This window comes from Microtus ochrogaster, unplaced genomic scaffold, assembly GCF_000317375.1.
Source record: "Microtus ochrogaster isolate Prairie Vole_2 unplaced genomic scaffold, MicOch1.0 UNK6, whole genome shotgun sequence".
NCBI lineage: Eukaryota > Metazoa > Chordata > Mammalia > Rodentia > Cricetidae > Microtus > Microtus ochrogaster.
Window position 1 is genome coordinate 12,163,854 of NW_004949104.1, and position 20,707 is coordinate 12,184,560.

Genomic DNA, 20,707 nt, shown 5'->3' on the forward strand with positions numbered 1-20,707 from the left:
TGGCTTGGTGATGTCTACCAACCTTCTGAAGGGAGGAGCAACAAAGACAACTCTTCCAGTCCCTTGAGTTGGGGCTTGTTTGGGTCTTGCTCCACACAGCAGCCTTTAACATTGGGATTCCCTGACATGGCAGCAGTGAATGCAGACCTCATGGATGTGACCAGAACACTGGAGGACCATGATCAAAGTAGCCAGCTCAGGGCCACTGTGTAGCCTTGGGTTTCTTGCAGATCCTACACATATAGCAGAATCATCTAGAACAACAAAAGGGTTGTGTTCTGGGATGCCTCGAGGGACAATAATCTTGAGGCAATGGCTCCTGGTATGAACACATGACCATTTTCCTATTTGTTTTGCAGTAGGATCCATGATGTTTCCTAGCTGGCCTTCAACTAAACAGTACGGCAGTTTTATTGCACTCACTGTGTGAACATGACCAGCTTCCTGTATTCTGTAACAGAACAAAGCAAAGCAAAGGCTTAAGGCAGTCCCTTTGAGTGGTACCCCTACATCCCTCAGAACTGAGGCAGAATGGGATGGCAGGGAAGCTAACTGCTGCCCTGAATTTTCTGATTGCACTGAGGGTTACTCCCAGCCTCTTCCCACATGACCCCACTTTTGTCAAGACCTGTGATGTGTGTCCACAAGACTATTTCAGAAATTCTATTTGCTGTCCTTCCTTTCCTCCCTCCTGGCATCTATCGGTCTTATGGATTCACAATCTATACTACTTGGGTGTTTAGGCACATCTCCAGTCAAAGTGTTCCACCACTGAACCCTATCCATCTCTAGTCTTCAGTATTTGTGACCTCAATTCATGATTGTATTTTATCCTCCTGAGTCCTGGCCAAAGTGTGCACCAATACACTTGATTAAATGCTAAGTTCTTTAACCTCTCCAATCAGGTGTTTGGAGTTAACATGTTAAGACATTTGACATGGTATCTGACAGCTGTCTGAAGGCACTGTGTGGTGCTTGACTGTAGTGATCAAGAGCAGGGTGTGGGTGAGGCACCAGTCAAGATCAGGTTTTGGGGAGGGTGGATCTGCCCCAGGCATGGCAGGAGTAAAAGTTTGGATGACCTTAAGCTGCTCTGGCCTCTGAGAAAAGGGAGCCCAGTTTGTGATGTCCAGGAATGTAGACTGATATGGAAGCTGGTGTTTCCAAAGGTTCACCCCTTCAAGAACACCCCTAAGTCAACTGTTCCCATCCAGTAAGGGCTGGAAAAAACTAAACAGGAGACTGCATTAACAGAGGCTGAGAAGGATGACAGTTTATAAACATTTGGAATTTTATTTAAAAAAAAAAATCACAACCATGAACATTGTTACAATTAGAGGCCCTCTTGGTTCTCCACAATGATACTGAGCATGCTCACAAGGGGTTCCCATTGTTAAGTCTTAAAACAACCATCTTTAAAAGGAAAAAAAAACTCAGCACACTACCATTTAACTTGTTTTAATGTTTCTTCACAAATGGTGAAAATACTAAAGTACAGACAAGGAATAATCATAATGTTGTGGCCAACATTATAAATATGGAATTATAAATTTAAAACATTTTCTGGTTTAAAAAATAAATCTGGTCATCAATGCAGCTCTGCAGGTCTCTCTAGTAGGGCCGGTCTCTACGTTCCTGACGGTGCTCGCCTCTGCAAAGTAAAGGGAGGCTTTAGTTAGAATGAGGAAGACAGAGCCCTATGAGAGCCCGGGTGCTCCAGGAGACTCACTGCAGCAGAGGCTGGCAAGGGCAGTGCTCTCCCCACCACATACTTATCCATTTTCCCAGGTCCTCCACGTCCGCCTCTTCTTCCTCCCATCTGTTCCATCAATGGTCCAGGAGGACCCCCAGGACCACCTCGTCTTCCTCCACCAAAGCCACCTCGGTCCATGCCACGGCCACCTCGGAAGCCACCTCTGTCTCCACCTCGGCCACCTCTGAACATTCCTCCAGGACCACCACGGTCCATAAGTCCACCTCTTCCTCCCCGCATACCACCAGGGCCGCCTCGGCCACGATCACCACCTAAGGCAGGAATAGTGGCAGGAGAGTCAGTCAGAAGAGTAGAGGCTGAGGCTCTGAGGACACAGTGGTGGATCTGCTAATCCTTCTCCTAGAGCAGACACTACTCAATCACCAGGAAGCTAAGGGGCTCCAGGAAACCTCTACCTACCCGGAGGTGGGAAGGGTGGCGGGAGGAAGCCCTCAGGCTTGAGGTCCTTACACTGGTTGCATTCTGTTCTCCAGGCAAAGTTCTGGTTTCCACAGCCCCTGCATAAAGTTGTACACAGCAGAAATCACCAACAGAACAGAGGAAAGTAGAGAGAGCCACACTATTCTATCCATAATCATGGGATTCCAGGCATGAAACACTAGGTCTGCACAAAGTCTCAGGCAGAGATGTACCCCAGCAGCTCAATCAGATCCATACCCTCAACAGTACTGCCCGAGTGGGAATGGGGTGACACCACTAGCAGGCTCTCAGTCTGCAGGGGGGGGGTACATACGGATTGGGACACTGCCAATCTCCGGCTCGGTGCTGGACATTTCCTCCTCCAGAGGGGTTCCCTCGGGAGCCCCGTGGTCCTCGTGGGGGGAAGCCTCCTCTGTCTCCTCCACGGCCTCCCATGCGACCCATGGGCCCTCCAGGACCTCCTGGGCCACCAGGACCTGCAACAATAGTCAATAGTCACCTCTTCATTCCAACTTTGCTACAGGAAATTCTTCCACGGGGCCCAGAGTGCTGGCCATGAATGCTATTCTTTCTGTGTAATTCCATGTAGCCTCCAACTATGGCATTTTCATATAATGAAACTGACATCCAAGCAGAGGTTCTCTGGAAGGAACTTCCACCCCCTCTAGCCAGTTAACACAATAGTACAAACATGCAATGTTGGCTCAATGGTCTAGTATCAACTTTACACACCCTCTTCTTAATTTATTGCTCTATTAAGTTTCTCAAGGGCAAAAATTACTGGGGAGGCTGGGCGATGGTGGCGCACGCCTTTAATCCCAGCACTCGGGAGGCAGAGGCAGGCTGATCTCTGTGAGTTCGAGACCAGCCTGGTCTACAGAGCTAGTTCCAGGACAGGCTCCGAAGCCACAGAGAAACCCTGTCTTGAAAAACAAAAAACAAACAAACAAAAAAAATTACTGGGGGAAAAAAAAAAAAAAACCCAAACCAACCCTGTTTAAAAAGTAACAGAAAAGTAGCTAAAAGTGCCTGATTAATACCTCCACGAAGTGGTGGTGGCATCCCTCTGCCCTCACGAGGTGGCATGCCACCCCGCATGCTGTTCATTGGAGGCTTCTTTCGGGCAAGAGAAACTTTAAGTTTGCTTCCTTGAAAATCTTTTCCTGGAAAAAGATAATAGAACATCAGTGATCCTCACATTTCAACTCTTCTCTCTTCAAGCAGACACTTTACAACAAATTCCCCCTTACTGAACCTGTCTACCTCCGGAAGCATAAAAACCTGCTCTCTCAAATCTGTAGGATCTTTCCTGGTATGATTGGAGACATGTCACAGTTGGTAGGGTTTGTTTAACACGTACAAAGGTTTGGGTTCAATCCCTAGCTCTGTATAAGACTGAGCATGGTAGCCAGCTAGCTAATGCTTATAATTTCAGTATTTGGAAGCAGAGTAGGCCTGGAAGATCAGGAAGCACAAGTCATCAATAGCCGCATGTGGAGTTTTGGCCAGCCTGGAATAGATGATAAGCCAGGAAAAAAAAATAGAGAGAACAAAAGGCTGTTAAAGATATTTATTTAAGCAAGGTATGTGGCACACTCTTGTAATCCTAGCATATGGTAGAGAGACTGCCACATTTGAAACCAGCTTGCCCACACAATGAAAATGTTATTTAAAAGACATCAAAGGCCTAGGAATAAAACTCAGCACTTGTGAGGCAGAAGGATCTGAGTTCAAGGCCAGCCTGGTCTACACTAAGAAACCCAGTCTTGAAGATTCCCCGCCCCAAAGATGCAACTGCCCTAGCCTAATTATCAGAACTTGGTGCTGGCTGTTGAAACAATCAATGTACATTGGGGCAAAGACATTTTCCCTCCTGTGTATGTCTCTCTCATGGCGCTAGAAACCGAACCCAGGGTCTGTACACATTAGGTGAGCTTAAGCAAGGCAGCTTTGCAGTAACACACATTAAAGGGATATTCTGACCCAGGGAGGGGTAGTGTCTGTGTGCTTTAACAGTTGAAGAGGAACATGATGAGCAACTTCTGTAGTACACCACCTTAGTGTTTCAGCTTTCAAATTCCTCCCTCCTCCTATACTGTGGTCCAGAAAAGGTTTCTGCATCTAGACTCTATTTTAATGGTTTCCAATATAGTATATGCTCTCTCGGAAGATCACACACACACACAACTGCTTTAAGTTCCTAAATATGCCCGAGTGAGAAGAATTCAGAGCAACAAGGAGCACATCATACCATCAAACCATTCCACAGCAGCCTTGGCAGTTGGCGGATCTTCATAGGACACTGTGGCATCACCTTTAGGCTTTCCTGTCTCCTTATCCAAGTAGATGTGGATCATGGGTTGCCCAGTTCTCTTGTTCATCTACAGATAAAACAATAATTAGGATGTGACTATAACACCTGAGCCTTAAAGAAGTTCATAGTTACAGGGCGGTGTACTCCTTTAATCCTAGCACTCGGGAGACAAAGATAGGTGATCTGATCTCTGTAAATTCAAGGCCAGCCTGATCTACAGACTGAGTTCCTGGACAGCCAGGACTACACAGATTAACCCTGTACCAAAACAAAACAAAACAAAACAAGCCAAACATTCACACACATAAATTGCTGACAAGCATTTCTATCTTTTTTTGGGGGGTGGTGCTGGATATTTTTCTAGACAGGGTTTTTCTGTATAGCCATGGTGGGATTAAAGGCATGGGCTGTCACTGGCTGACCAAACATTTTTATCTCATTGAGCCATCTTTGACAGTATTAAGACTTAAAAATCAAATTATATGTGGCCGGGAGGTGGTGGCGCATGCCTTTAATCCCAGCACTTGGGAGGCAGAGGCAGGCGGATCTCTGTGAGTTCGAGACCAGCCTGGTCTACAAGAGCTAGTTCCAGGACAGGCTCCAAAACCACAGAGAAACCCTGTCTCGAAAAACCAAAAATAAATAAATAAATAAATAAAAAATAAAAATTATATGTATGTGTGAGCCTTCAGAGGCCAGCACAGGGTATCAGATCCCCTGGAACTTAAGTCATGGTTGTGGCTCACCATGTGCGTGCTGGAAACTGAACATGGTAAGGCAGCAAGTGCTCTTCATTACTTAGCCATGATGCAAACTGGGGATAGTTGCTCATGCCTATAATCTCAGCACTCAGAAGGGTGAGACAGAAGGATCACCACTGGTTCCAGGTAAGACTCGGCAACAGGGAGTGGGACACTGTTTCAAAAATCCTAAAATTATACATGTGCCAGTCAATACCATTTTTTGTTTTTGTGACAGGGTTTCTCTGTCTACCCCTGGCAGTCCTGGGACTGCTCTGTAGACCAGGCTGGCCTCCCAAGAGGCCACTCCTGGCAATCAATACCATTTTTAAAAAACATAGGAAAGAATGTAGCAAAAGTCATATAAACAAAACGTCATTTTAAAAAGACTTTATATCCCGGAGTGCCTACATGTATGCACGCATATCTCATGTATGCAAATAATCACAGAATCCAGAAGAGGATGTCAGATCCCCTGGAACTGCAGCTACATAGGGTTGTGAGTGTTGGGACTTGGGAAAGACAGCAAATGCTCTTTAACTGTTAAATCACCTATCTACCCAGCCCAAAATGAATGAGCATTCCCCTGTGAATGTCAGCATACTATTTATGTGCTGGACCCCTTGAGACTGGAGTTACAGACAACTGTGAGCTGTCATGTGGGTGCTGAGAACTGAACCTAGGTCCTCTGGAAAAGGAACCAGTGCTCTTGACTCCTAAGCAATCTCTCCAGTCCCACAAAACCGATGGCAAATTACTGACTTAACCAGAGTTAATTATTAACCCAATTAATACTAGAACTCTATGTGCATGTATACACGCATGTATCTATCAGTCTGTCTCCATACAGCCCCGCCCCAAACAGTTGGCTGGGTGGTGCTAGAGTACACCTTTAATCAGGAGGCAGAGGCAGGCAGTTCTCTCTGAGTTTGAGTTCAAGGCTAGCCTGGTCTACAGAGTGAGTTTCAGGACAGCTAACCCTGTCCTGAAAAACCAACCAACCAACCAACCAACCAACCAACCAACCAACCAACCAACCAACCAACCAACCACCACACAGGGACGGACAAGCTGGCTCAGCAGGTAAAGGTGCATATTGCCAAGTCAACCTGAGTTGATCTCTAACATGGTAGAGAACTCATTGATTTACAAGTCATCCTTTTATCTCCATATACACATTGAGATGCACTTTTAAATACAACAAACTAAACAGAAGTAATCAACAGACCTCCTATCCCCCAGGATCTCCCTGTGAAGCCATAGCTGGTGTCAACTCGGAGGTTGGTCTGCCCCCTGCCTGTGGAGTGCTGGGGTTAGAAGTATATGTCACCACACCTGGCTAATAATCAACATCTCAAACATAAAATATAAGCACAGAATTTGGACTTTCACTTTTGCCCAGAGTAGATAGGACAACAGAAAATATAACAGCATATGGTGAATGTCTGTGTATGCATAAACATAGAGAACATGGAGTATTCTTGCAAAGGACCTGTGTTCAATTTACAATACTGATGCCAGACTTTGCAATGGCTGGTAGCTCTAGTTTCAAAGATACCCTCTTCTAGCCTTCTTGGGCGCATCTACATGCATGCAATTCAGAGACAAATACTCAGAGATGTTATAGATGGGGTTAAACCTGTACTGCAGACTGGACAGCAACTGTGCAAAGAGGGCTGATCAGACAACTGACACATGTACCAATCCTTGCATCCCACAAAGGGGAAGGAGAGACATGACCCTCAAATTGACCTCTGACTGACCTCTAGAGATATTCTGTGGATAGTGTATATATACTCCCACATTTACACAAACATATGGATCTCAACTGTAAAAACAGACAATACAGAAGAACCTATTTTCCTGGCTATGGAGACTCAGAACAAAGCGTCAGACAAATCAACCAAGTGCACCAGTCAGCCAATAGTTACATATGGGTAAACCTTTCAGTAAGATGTCACAAGGGCCCGTAAACAGGAAAAAGGAAAAGAAGTCAACAAAGAGCAGATCTGATAGCTAACAATATTTAAACCAAGAACTTCTAGTCCAGCCAGGTGTGGTAGCAATGTGCTTTTAATCCTAGTTCTGGGGAAGAAACAGGCAGGATTATCAGCCTAGTTTACATGGCCAGCTTCATGCCATCCATCTTTAAAAAACAAAAAAACAAGCCATGGCGCCAGGGAGTTAGTGGCACACGCCTTTATTCCCAGCACTCAGGAGGCGAAGGCAGGTGGATCTGTGAGTTCCAGGTCAGCCTGATCTACAAAAGTTAGTTCTGGGGCAGTTAGGACTATTACACACAGAAACCTTGTCTTGAAAAACCAACCAACCAACCAACCAACCAACCAACCAACCAACCAACCAACCAACCAACCAACCAACCAACAAAAATCAAAGCAACCTATAAAGAACTTCTAGTCACCAAAAGAATACAAGTACATGAACAAGAAGATAAAGGCTGAAAGAAGGTACTTCCAACAGACAAGGATTAGCACTCAATCTATATAGGGCTAGAGTTGGTTTATTAGTTAAGAGCACCGGCTGCTCTTTTTTAGAACAGTTGGGTTCAATTCCCAGCACCCACATCACAGCTCATAACTGTAATTCCAGTTCCAGGGATATGTCACCTTTCTTCTTTCCTCTGAGAGTACCAGACATGCACACAGTGTACACACAGACAAAACACTTATAAAATAAGAAGTCAATCTTTTTGCTGCTGTTATTTTTGAGATAGGGTCTCACTATGCAGAACAGGCTGGTCTTGAACTCATAGAAACCTACCTGTCTTTGCCTCCAGAGAGCTGGGATTAAAGCTATGTCACCATAGCTAGGCAGCACTGGCTCACACATTTAATCCCAGCACTCAGGAGGCAGAAGCAGACTGATCTCTGTGAGTCTGAGGCCAGCCTGCCTACTACTCTTCAGAGTAAGTTCCGGGATTGCCAGGGCTGTTACACAGAGAGACCCTGTTGTGTGTGTATGGGGGTGGGGACGGGAACACACACTTGCCCTAATTTACTAGTGTATTGTATTTTCAGAATTTGGCTGCTTAATAGGAATGTGAAATAAAACATTATTGAAACTACATATTTTAGAGAAGAAAATAAAATTTAAGTCTAAGGATGAACTCAATTGTTATATGCCAGGTAATTAGAGAATATAGCTAAATCAGGTGTGTGGTACACACCTTTAATCCCAGTACTAGGAAGGGAGAAGCATGTGGCACTCTGTGAGTTCCAGGCCAGCTGGAGCTTCATAGTGAGACTCTGCCTTAAAACAAAATTCATAAAATTCTAATTGTTTGTTTTTGTTGTTGTTGTTAAATTCCCTCTGCGACTGGGTTTTTCTGAGCACTCCAGACTTGCCTTGAACTCAGCCATCCTAGCAAACCTTCAATTCTTATTGAAAAAAAATCTGTAAGCATTTAAATGCCTTAGGTATTACACAATTTATTCCTAGTGTTTGTATAAGCATTTGAACAATTAATAATTTGAAACCATGTCTTCAAGTAATTAACTATTCAGGGAATATTAAGAAAAACCTATGTTTATTTTTTCCTTAACAGAAAATGACAAGTTTATCTTTAAATTAAAAAACAAACAACAAAACAGCAGATTTAATAAAAGAACCAACAGTTGCTTAGCATTTTTCATTTATAAAAACTGGCTAAAGTTGGTGCAGTAGTACCAGACTGTAAACCTGGCACTTGGAAGGTGGAGGCAGAAAGATCAGGCTATCCTGTAATAAGAGAGAACTTATGTGTGGGGGGGGGTGGGGGGAAGAAAAAAGACGACAATAATAACAACATCCCCCCTCCAACAGAAACCAAGCTACCAGGAGAAGAAGCTATTTATTTTTGTAGCCTTAAGGGCCGTGTGCATTATATTATGTACATCAGGCAAGTGTTCCATCACTGGGCTATAGCTCTCAGGCCTTAACACAGGGTCTTAAACCACACAGTGTTTTAAGGAGTAAACTACAAGGTACCTATCTATCGACAAAAGAATCAGGGAACTTCATCAACAATTCTTGGCATGGTTTTGCTATTTCAAACATGTCTTGCTGGCTCAATTTCTGCTGGATCACTTGATCACTAGCCATTTACCTTGACAACCCCACATTGCTTAAAGAAGTCTGCCAGATCATCCAGAGTCACATTGTCATTTAAACCTTGCACATAAATTGCACTGTTGTCTGAATCTTCATCAGGATCTATAGGAAGGCCTTTCAGAGAAAATAAGATAAAGTAGAATTATCGTCCTGTATTAATAGTGGGGAGATAAGCTGACCTCAAACTGCTAATTCTCTTTTTTCAAACTCACCCCATCAGGAGCTAAGAATAGGGACTTCTTAAGCAACTGAACATTATTATCAAACAATATTCATAACAAAAGCAAGAGAACTACCAATCATACTGACAGTAAGATGGAAATTTTTGGTTACTTTAAAACAATTGTAAAAGGAAGCCCTAAGTTGTCTGTCTTTGCCAAGAATGGCATCAGTCTACAAGGCTACTGAATTCTCTCTCTCTCTCTCTGTCTTTTTTTTTGGCAAGGTTGCTGAACTCTTATTTCTATGGCATTTACTAAAAACAGCACAAAGTTCAAGAATTCAAAGTTACCTAGATCAAGATCTGGTCCTTCATCCATGGGTCCTGCCAACCAGGAAAAGATCATATAAGATATTATTAGTGCAAGCCTTGCAAGCTACAAATCTTACAAACACACACAGCTATCTACTACACCACCATTTGATGGGGGACTCATTAATTCAAAATGACCCGCACTGCTAAAATGGAGCAGTGCCCCTTTAGCGTTTGTGAAGTTTGCTAGGGTTTCTTTTTCCTTTGCTCGTTTGTTTCTAAACCATTAACCAAATACACTCTTAATGCTTTATGTGCCAAATTAGTGTTAAATTAAAGCCAAAACCTTTCCTCCACATAAACCAAATTAAAGCTGTACTCTCCCCCATATTATAGAAGCAGTTGCTCAATACTTCAAGTTACCCTTTGTTTTGTAACCATAGGTTAACCTTATAACCCCTAAGACAATGCCGGCAGTACCCATTAGTCTCTTTTGTATAGATCATTTTTAAACCACTTATGAAACTAGTAAAAATTATAGTTTTCTAAAAACTGACTGTATTTTTTTTTTAAACACTATCCATGGTAATACTCAAAAACTTACCACCAGGCTTATTGAAGCCACCTCGCTCTCCAGCGCTGCTGGGGGGATAAACGAAGAAATGAAGGCCTTTCCCTTTAAAAGCCAGTACCGCTCTGAGCCTTGCGGGGGCTCGTGGGGAAGAAGGGCACTGGCTAAACACATCTCCAAACAATGCATCTCTCTCATCTTGTCACTATGCCTTTCTTCAGGGCAGCTCGCTCAAATTTCCTTAATATACAACCTTGCTTGTTTGATTGGACACACCAGTGTGGCTGATTTCTTTCATGTCAGGGGCTGGTATTAATAGTGCAATACTTGGCAAATTAAGGAAGGAAAAAAAAAACCCTAGACCCAAACACCCACCCCATCAGCTGAAACACCAGAGAGCTTGGTATAGATCTGTGAAGGCGGAGACAATTGCTGTGATGAACCTTTCCACGTTCATAAAGGTGCACCCTCAACCTCTCCCAAGGGAGAGCCAAATGAGGCCCTAGGCTTCCTAACAAGTAACAGTATAATAGAGCAGGAGACAACCACATTAAATGTCTACAACACACATCAGAGGACGCATCCAGCCAATCTTCAGCATAAAGCCATGCAGTCCAGGGCCCTAATGGATTCAACAGTTACTGTGAAAGGAGAATTTACAACAAATACCAAGGCTCAGCGGACTGGGGGTGCAACTTTATAGACATAACAGTTAAGAAGACTATGGCAATATATACACTATAATACAGAGAGGAAAGGGAAGATGAGTTGTCGGGTTTTTTGGGGAGAGGAGAAGGCAGCATTTTCTAAAATTAAAAAAGGTAGCTCCCCAGTGGGAAGACCTGACGTTTTCTTAACCAGTATTGCACCTTTAATACCTAAATATACAATTAATTTCAAGCTGTTGCATGCAGCTTTGCTTCTCTTTTAAAAGTACACACCATAAAATGTTCTCTCTCTTCAAACACAAAGTTTACACTTTAATGTTACACAATTCTAGAGTATTATACCTCCTCTGGTTCATTACCAAACAACAAGTATGCAGTTACCAAAGTTACAGAAGGATTCCATTTATACAATGAATACATTTTGTTTAAAATATTCTATGTATATTTTTCCTCTCCATATGGACACCGTGTCTAGTCCCACTTTTCATTATGCTGCCGGCTGAGTACTGAGTACGGGTACTTTTTAAGTATTGAAGTGTATACAAGGCTCTCACTTTGTAACCTGTAGCATATAAATGCGACAAAGCATGTTAAAAAGTTTCCACGTTTAACAGCCAATGAAAATATCAAAATACTGAGGCAATGAAAAAGGGCATGTTAACAACATTGAGCGCCTTACCTGGAGCAGACACTGAAAACCATCACCACACCACAATAAAAAAAGGGAAAGAGAACTGCCCCATGTCCTGTCCTCACAGGATCCAACAGACTGCTTCACAGTCTGTTAAAAACCTATGGGGTAGACCATGGTCTCTTCTATGGCTCCAGGAGAGACTTCTCATATCCAGAAAGATGGGCCCCTCTAATAGTAGTCTAACAGAGTCAGTAGAGTCATTACTTCTGGAGTATTAAGATGAATAAACTTCAAATTGCTTTTGCAATTGAAAAATACTAAGAATTCTAGGTGATTTGAGACGTGATGATAGTAATTTCAAGTGTCTATGTCTATTTTAAAACATCCATAAAGACGTGAAACCTTTATAATGGAATGATATCCAAATCAGAAGACCAATTTTTACTTTGTCAAATTATTCATAAAAATTTGCATGTTATGAAATAGCTTTTTCCAATAAAGATTTCACTTAAGACTTTATTAAAGTTATGCAGAATTAAACGAAACATTAACTATCTTTCAGCAGTATAGAAATTTGCTAGTACGTGAATAGGTCAAATTCATCGTTTTGAAGTTTGTTTCTATAAAAAAGAATTGCTAGCTTTTTTTGAAGTTACCCCAATCAAATTTATACTCACTACAACATTCTGCATAACTTTTTCACTAGTTTATATAGGGACAGAACACACACATAACTAAATCTGGATTATGTTAATCACTAACATCATACCTCACCTTCATCAAAGTATAGACACCAGAAAGGAACGAGGGATGGAAGGAGGGAGGGAAGGGAAGGCAGAGGCAGCAGGGTCACGTTATGATCTAAACAGTTTTCTAAACCAGATCGTGGCATCAATCACAATGGTCAAACCAATTTAGACTTTTAAAATCTCCAATAGGGAGCGATGCTACACTCATACACATTACTCTGTAAAAAAGTTATTAGATTGTTCTGTGCTCCAACTCAGGCCATGGTTTAAGAGTTACGGGGCCAGTCTTCATCATGTTCAACAATTCTGGGTACAAACACTGGAAAACAGCTGCATCCTTTTTCTGCAGTACATACACCAAATATTTTAAGACAACCATTCAAAGTTCACTAGTTAAAACCTAGGTTGTTAGATGGTTGTGTGTGTTCCATCCCAAATCTATTACCCGAAGAGGTTCTCACCTCTCAACACCATGAAGGGGACTGAAAGCTCTAGTTTCAAAGCCATTATTTGTTCACCCCAACCCAACAAAGGTTACTGGCAGGGAAAAAAAAGCAAACTGCCACTTAAATGACATTTCCATGTTTTAGAAGATAGCTTGACCTCAACAGATTGTCCATGGAAATGTGGAATAAATTTCTTATGTCTTTCAGTCCCTTCTTCCCATTGAAAATCCTATGGATGAAGCAAAATTAGGTAAAAGGAGAAAAGGTTTGCTCTTACCCCATTCCACCGCGTCCTCCTCCCCGCCCACCTCTGCTCATGCCTCCACGATCAAATCCCCCTCTTCCCCTGCCCCGGTTATCAGGGCCACTCATGCTCCGGTTCTCTCCTGGTCCGGAAAATCCTCCAGACTCCTGCCCATAAACACCCATGCTACTGGGGTGGTCCTGTCGGAATGAACCTGAGGAAAAGAGTCACATCTGTAAGTCACGGACATTTATACCACTGTCTGACATCCTTTCTCTTGGAATCATGATCCCCTCAATTGTAAGCAACTGTATATGTACTACACTGGAAGTACTTCTACCAGAAGGCTCCCTTAAAGAACTATTGACTCAACATGGCCAACACATTCTTGTACAGCCAGGCTATAATAAACACTTCCAAAGGGAAAAGGTGTCTTGGAAAAAAAAAACACATTCACAGGTTTGGGTCTCCAAAAGTAGTTTCTTTGCACTACCCTCCAGAAACAAAAGTAGAACCGGGTTTTCTAGGACTCTGAGTTATATAGCAAGGACCCTTAGTCATTCCAGTCAAAAAAGCAAAGATGAAACAAAAGGGACAGCCAGGGCTACCCAGAAAATCCCTGTCCCCTAAAATAAAATAAAGCCAAAAAAAGCAACAAGTGAGGCAGAAATCAAATAGTTAATAGAGATACTTTTAGGTTTTAGTTACTTCTCCAAATATAAGTATAAGCACAGGGACTCCATGGTAGAACTTGTTTTTAAGATCCTGGGCTTAAACCCCAGCAGAAAACAAAACAAAACAAATCAGTTCCACCCCACTCATATCCTAAAGTTTTAAAAATTCCTCCGAACTACAGTAAGGACTCTGTTCCTCTGCTTTAGGGATTCACACAAAAATCAAAATATACAGATTTTACTTGGCTATCAGAAACCCCAGTAGCCCTCTACAGCTACCTTTCCGCTCTTAATGATTCGGGGCAGGTCCTAAAGAATGCCAGCCCTACTCGCTGAGACAGCCCACCCTGTTGACTGAATCCTACTGGGGCACCCAGACTATTCTCCAGGATTGTTGTGCCTCATACTCATACCCTTGACTCCAGAAGCAAACAGTGGTAACAAACAGCCCCCATTTTCAGAAACTCCACGCACAAACACTCATATTTATTTCTCTTTCTTAGTAACTCACTCTGCTGCCCGTAGCTGCTGCTCTGTTGGCTATATTGACTTGGAGCCTGGCTGTAGGATCCAGTCTGAGGGGGGTAACTAGTGGGAGGCTGCTGCCCATAGCTGCTTTGTTGACCATAGCTGCTCTGCTGTCCATAGCTGCTCGGTTGCCCATAGGTGTTCTGCTGAGAGTAACTGCTCTGATCGTAACTAGTTGGTTGTGAAGAGGAGTAGCTGAAAGAAAGAAAGAAAAAAGTTTTCAGAAAGGAAAAAAAAAGGCATGTTATTTTCCCCAAGACTCCAAATACAAGACATTTATGGGTATCCTAATAGTTACTTTTTTCATTGTCATGAGTCTCACGATATGCGTAGCCCAGGCTATTATTCTTCCACCTACACACAACGTTTCTGCCTTAACTTCACGAGTGCTGATATGCTTCACTGTATCTGGCCAAGGCAACATTTTTTGTATTTATAATAACAAAGCTTTAAATGGAAGAGAGAAACAACTCATGTATGTTCTGAGCTGCAGATTAGAGCTCCCATTTAAAACAATATTTATTTTGAACTACATTTAAGGCAAATGCAGGAGTTCAGATGGGCAGAATATGTTGTGTATGTGCCCTTAGAAACAACTAATGCAGTGAAAAATGACACTGAAAGTAAGGACAAAGACTCAAGTGAGGTATTCGGTTCCAAGAACGCCTTCCTTTCTTTTTGTAGCACCAAGCCTCCAAACTAGAGCCTCATACACTAGGCAAGAGTTTTCTACTCCAGTCATCTAATAAGCTGAGTGGTGACTATGATGTTCTGAGTCACGGTTTTATGGTACAGTGTGAACATGTGTGTATGCCACTCCTAAAATGCCAGTTTTTCCTTCAGACTCAAAATTGCTTTGTTGTAGTTTCAATCTTTTAAACATCCTTAGAAGTCTAGGAATAAACCTTAGGTTGTTGTATCAAAGTCTCTGTGAAACTACCCAGCAAGTAATCTATGTATCTATACATACTATTAAAAATAAAACAAAACTTAGCTGGGCAGTAGGGGCACAAACCTGTTCCAGAACCAACCAACCAACCAACCAAAACACACACCCACACACACCCACACACACCCACACCCACACACACCCACACCCACACACCCCCCAAACCCTTAAAAGCTCTCCAAAGCCAGACTTAGTGATGATACACCCTTAATTCTAGCACCGGAGAGACAGGCAGATCTGAGTTTGAGGCCAGCCTGATCTACAGAGCAAATTCCTGAAAAGCCAAGGCAACAGAGAGAAATGCTGTCTAGAAAGAAAAAAGAAACAAAAAACCCAATGCTTAATGAAGCATAAATATGCGCATTTGTTACACCTTTCCACAGCTGTTAAAATGCACATCTACGCACACCAGTTCAACTTTCCAGAGCAACTGTTTTTAACATTGACAGGTATGGGCCTCCTTTCTAAGAAGAGTTATACACCCTGCCCATTGGACCGACTGGAGAGATGGCTCAGAACTGGTTGCTCTTCTAGAGGTCCTGAGTTCAATTCCCAGCAAACCACATGGTGGCTTACACCATATGTATGTAACGAAATCTGGTGCCCTCTTAGGGCAGAACACTGTATACATAATAAATAAATCAATCTTAATAACAAGAAACCCTGCCCACTTCTGGTCCTTGTTGTATTCAATGTGTTAACCTATGAAATAGATGATCAGGAACTATTTTAGCAAATTAACTTTTAAAGACTCAATTCTGCCAATTCATCGGACGCTTACTTCAAATGAGATATACGTCAGAAAACTTCAAGTTTTCCTTATTTTAAAGAAACCAAAATTGGACAGTGTAGCTACGGTAGTTAATTTAATACAGAATATGAAGGATAACAGAGCTTGAGCTGGAGTAGTTCAAAGGTAGTTCAGCAGTGAACAAGACCCTGGATTCTCTCCCCAGCACTGCAATGGGTAGTGGGGAGGGAAGGATTGTCCCTACTTTACCCATGGTGACTGTATTTGAGAAGACAGTTTCTATGGTTCTATGAAGATCGTTTCAAACATTTCTGTTTCTCACACTTCTAAGTAAATTGCAAGAGCAAAAATAAGTTTTTGGTTAGTATTTAGAGAATAGTTATTAAGATAGATCCCAGACAAGACTATAGGAACCCAAAACTGAGGTATGAATATTAACTATTATGCAGTCAAGAATTATCAGAGAGTCAGAAAACAAATCTTACCTAAGGAAGCCAATGCTAGGTGGTTAACAACCTGAAAAGAAATACCTGTCTTGTTATGTTATTTACTTGTCATAAAGGAGAGACTGACCTGGTAGGAGGATAGGATGGAGGTGCGGTGACTGGCTGCATGGGGTAGCTCCCAGGTGCTTGGGGATATCTGTAATTACTCTGTCCATACCCTAGGCTGGGCTGGTTATAACCCCCTGTGCTAGATTGAGGTTGACTAGTCTCAGCGGGCTTGTTACCATCCTGTGGTCTAAAAGGAGAAATAAAATAGTCAGACTTAGTTTCAATGACCCCAAGCCCCAGGTTAAGAACCCTACAGTTCTGTGAGCAATAGGAAACATAAAGACCAAGCTTGAAAAAAGAAAATAAACCCACTATCAGTCCATCAGTATTTCCTGGAAGAGAACACTAAGGGAAGTGAACAGTGTACTTCATTTGTTTTGTACCTTTTGGGGGTGGGGGACTATTTGTTTTTCAATACAGGTTTCTCTGTGTAGACCAGGTTATCCTGGAACTCAAGAGATCCACCTCCCTCTGCTCCCAAGTGCTGGGATTAAAGGTGTGTGCCACTACACCCGGCTGGACTTCATTCCATTTGTAGTATTAGTAGTTACTTAGGGACTTTCATCATGTTATATTGAGTAAGTAATGGAGGGAGGAAAGAAGAAAACACTTTTCTTTTTTAAAGTGAACTTCTGAAGATAAGAAATTTGAACAATATAAACTGAAGTTTAATTTGTAAGGTCACAGCATCATACATACAGTATCTGTGGGTTTGAGCCACTTATTTACTAGAAACAGATCAGAAAAAACACTTTCTAACTTGGGCTGCTGTAAACTCACTTAACCTTCCACAGCAGTCTCTACAAGACAGGGATGCACCTCCCATGCCATGCTCAGATTAACAAACTCAGGACCCCCAATTCCTCAAGGCCCCAGTAGTTTACACTGAGGCAGTAGCTATCTCAAGCAGAGCCCAAATCAGCAGGTGGACCAGGGAAGATGTAAAAGTTCCCATTTCATCTCAGTGGTTTCTTCACTGAGATGAAATGGGTTATAAAGTTATAAGGTTCCTCTTTCCAGTGAGAAAGGGATAACAACTGTTGATCAAGAGACAGCTAGTTATTCTTAAAGAAAACTTAGCTTGGGGGTGGGACACAAAACAACGATCTATCAAAACCCAACTAATACACAAGTAGTATATTCCATTGTGGCTTGGATATACAAATCACTGCATGAGAGCATCACATGGGACGTTGCATATCTGATAAAATTCTGTAATACCTAAGTCAATTGCAATGGGACCTTCTAGGGACCAGCTGGTTAAATATATACCTACTGTACAGGCTGTCTATTGGATATCAACTACGAGTGGCTCTGATTACTCACTGTGCATTTTAGAAGTAATTTCACGAGTGTTTGCCAGAGCTAATGTCTTACCTCTACAGCAGATAAAAAGTCTAGGTTACAAGTTGATCTCTTGTTTATTCCCTAAAAAGTCTTCATTCAAATCAGAATTCAGTGTTCCTTCAAGACTGTATGCAGAAGCCACCTAAGTGCATTGTCTAAAGCAAAGACCTGAAATCTTCTGTTAAGTAATAATATACACTACTTATCTACCAACCAGCTATGGAGTATGAACTTTATTGGACTCTTAATATTTACCACATAGCTGGGTAACCATGAATTTATTTGTCTATGACTTTCGGTCAAAATCACTACACCATATGGAAGAAATTATGCTTCAACGGAGGCAATAATTCTTTCTAGACATGGAACTATCCTTTACTGATAACTGGATCATATACTACTTCTGACTTGTGTGTAACCCACCCATCCTATCAACTACTGCATTATTTCCTGAAGGAAAAGGAGTTAACAATTTGCAGGGTAAATAAACCAAAGATAAGTATCAAAAGTATAATTCTATTGGTAGTTAAACAATGTGGGAAAACATACTCACTTTTCTTGTGTTTAGAAAAGTAAAACAGTCTCCTCCTTCCCCTAAAGTAAGTTCTGAAACCAGGCAACTGACAGTCCTCATTTTTGGTCCCCTAACAGTACCATTTCTTTACCAGAACACTTGTCTGCTGTGCTCCAGCACCCTGACTGCTGTAAAGACTGTGAGAACAGTCAATACCCAAGGTATGTGAAGAGCCATCAGAGGGAACTAAGTCATGGACAGTCTAAGTATATAGAGTTACTCTTTCCTTCATATCCAAAGCTGACATATCAGAGGAATACGCAACTATTGCCTTACCTTGTAGGTGCAGTGGCTGCTGGCTGCTGGCCATAGGCTGGGTAGGCAGGCTGGGTGCCATATGCAGACTGAGCTGCATAAGAGGCCTGGGTTGTGGTGACTGTAGCAGTGGTGGTATCATAAGCACCAGTGCCATATCCTTGGACAGGCTGGCTGTAGGCCTGGGGGGCAGTTGGAGTGGTATAACCTACAACAACAGAATCGGATCAGACTCAAGAATCAGACTCCAGGTCCTTTTAGTCACGAGTGCTACCCAAACAACTCATGTACTGCCTACTTTAAAGCATCAAAAATTGAATCCCTATATTCTTGCGGGAAGAGTAGCAAGAAAGGAGTGTTTAAATTACTTGTTTTATTACATCCATTTTTTTTAAATTAAGTGTGTGCATATGGGAGCTCACCATGACACGTGTGGAAGCAAAAGACAAATCTTGGGAGTTGGTTCTCTCCTTCTACTACATGGATTCTGGTCATCAGGTTTGGTGGCAAGTGCCCTTATCCACTGAGCTATCTCACTGACCCAAAAATTTTAAAGTCTTAGGTACTGTTTTTTAGAAGCTCATTTATTCATGCATGTATGTGTTTTGCCTACATGCCTGTCTGTGCAAGTGTGTCGGAAAATTGAACCCTGCCTGGTTCTCTTGAAGAGCAGCCAGTGCTCATAAATGCTGAACAATCTCTTTAGCTGTTTTTTTTTGGTTGTTGTTTTAGTAATGTATTACTTCATCTCTTTTCAAACTGTTATCTACAAGAGAGGTAAAGTGTGCTTTTTTTGTTGGTGGCGTTTTAATATGGGGTCTCACGCAGCCTAGGCTGTTCTTTGAGCAGAAGATATACTTCTAAACCCCCCAACCCCAAGTCTCCGGCCTCGGGACTACAGACACACCATACCTAGTTTATTGGTGCTGGGGAACACAGGGATCCATGAATGTTAGGCAAGCACTCTACCAACTATGCTACATTTCCTACCTCAAGACAGAATACTCTATAAAAACCTGTTGCCATGGAGAACAGGCTTCTTTCTATCCCCATGAAAATGAACTTGACAGAAGACAGTGCTGTTTTTATTTCTCTGATTATAGACCCATCTTACTAGCAGATTTTCTGAACAAGTGTCTCAACTAATTAAAAAAGAAACAGACAAACCCTCTCAAAACAAGAAATAAAATGCTCCAGAATAGGAGGTAAAAAGCAAATGATATAACACTTAAAAATAGATACGTAACAGTCATCAGGTACTAGATTACGCACTAAAATCTACCGTTTTAATGGCAGTATATTACATAAGCTTAAAGTATCACAACCTTTCCTGGTACTGGATCTTTGTTTTCTTCATAATCAACAGGCTCCAGTAAATGATGCACTTTAAAAGCTCAGTCCAGATGCCAGGATTCTCATCTAAAGAACCCTATTCTGCCAGGCGGTGGTGGCGCATGCCTTTAATCCCAGCACTTTGTAGGCAGAGGCAGGCAGATCTCTATGAGTTCAAGGCCAGCCTGGTCTACAAGAGCTAGTTGCAGGACAGGTCCCAAAGCTATAAAGAAACCCTGTCTTGAAAACCCAAAACAAAACAAAAACAACAAAAACCCCAACAATAACAACAACCACACACACACAAAAAAAACAAACCCAAAACAAAACTCAAAAATAAACCCCAGCCGGGCGGTGGTGGTGCACGCCTTTAATCCCAGCACTCGGGAGTTTGAGGCCAGCCTGGTCTACAAGAGCTAGTTCTGGGACAGGCACCAAAGCTACAGGGAAACCCTGCCTCAAAAAACAAAACAAAACAAAAAAAAAAAAAAAAGAAAAAAGAAACCCCATTTTTACTAATGTTAAAAATGATTTCTGTGTGGGAGCTGGAGAGATGGCTCAGAGGTTTAGAGCATTGCCTGCTCTTCCAAAGGTCCTGAGT

The 20,707-nt window shown here is 42.2% G+C and overlaps 1 protein-coding gene across 6 annotated transcripts in view; it reads right to left on the reverse strand.

Annotated features, from left to right (window-relative positions):
• Positions 1-1,267: 1,267 nt before the first annotated feature.
• Positions 1,268-20,707, reverse strand: part of Ewsr1 (EWS RNA binding protein 1) — a 30,629-nt gene continuing 11,189 nt past the window's right edge. For 2 of the 6 annotated variants that reach the window (XM_005366162.3, XM_005366160.3), the window contains 13 exons: positions 18,796-18,982; positions 16,618-16,785; positions 14,328-14,539; positions 13,176-13,356; positions 10,435-10,469; positions 9,870-9,902; positions 9,354-9,472; positions 4,446-4,575; positions 3,235-3,357; positions 2,508-2,670; positions 2,174-2,271; positions 1,773-2,025; positions 1,268-1,651 (listed from right to left, as the gene is read on the reverse strand). In XM_005366162.3, the coding sequence (XP_005366219.1) occupies positions 1,612-1,651; positions 1,773-2,025; positions 2,174-2,271; positions 2,508-2,670; positions 3,235-3,357; positions 4,446-4,575; positions 9,354-9,472; positions 9,870-9,902; positions 10,435-10,469; positions 13,176-13,356; positions 14,328-14,539; positions 16,618-16,785; positions 18,796-18,982 (1,742 nt within the window). In that variant the 3' untranslated portion in view covers positions 1,268-1,611. Of the gene's footprint in view, positions 1,652-1,772; positions 2,026-2,173; positions 2,272-2,507; positions 2,671-3,234; positions 3,358-4,445; positions 4,576-9,353; positions 9,473-9,869; positions 9,903-10,434; positions 10,473-11,540; positions 11,632-13,171; positions 13,357-14,327; positions 14,540-16,617; positions 16,786-18,795; positions 18,983-20,707 lie in introns of those variants that run through there. The other 4 variants (XM_005366161.3, XM_013353371.2, XM_005366164.3 and 1 more) reach the window with 3 other exon arrangements.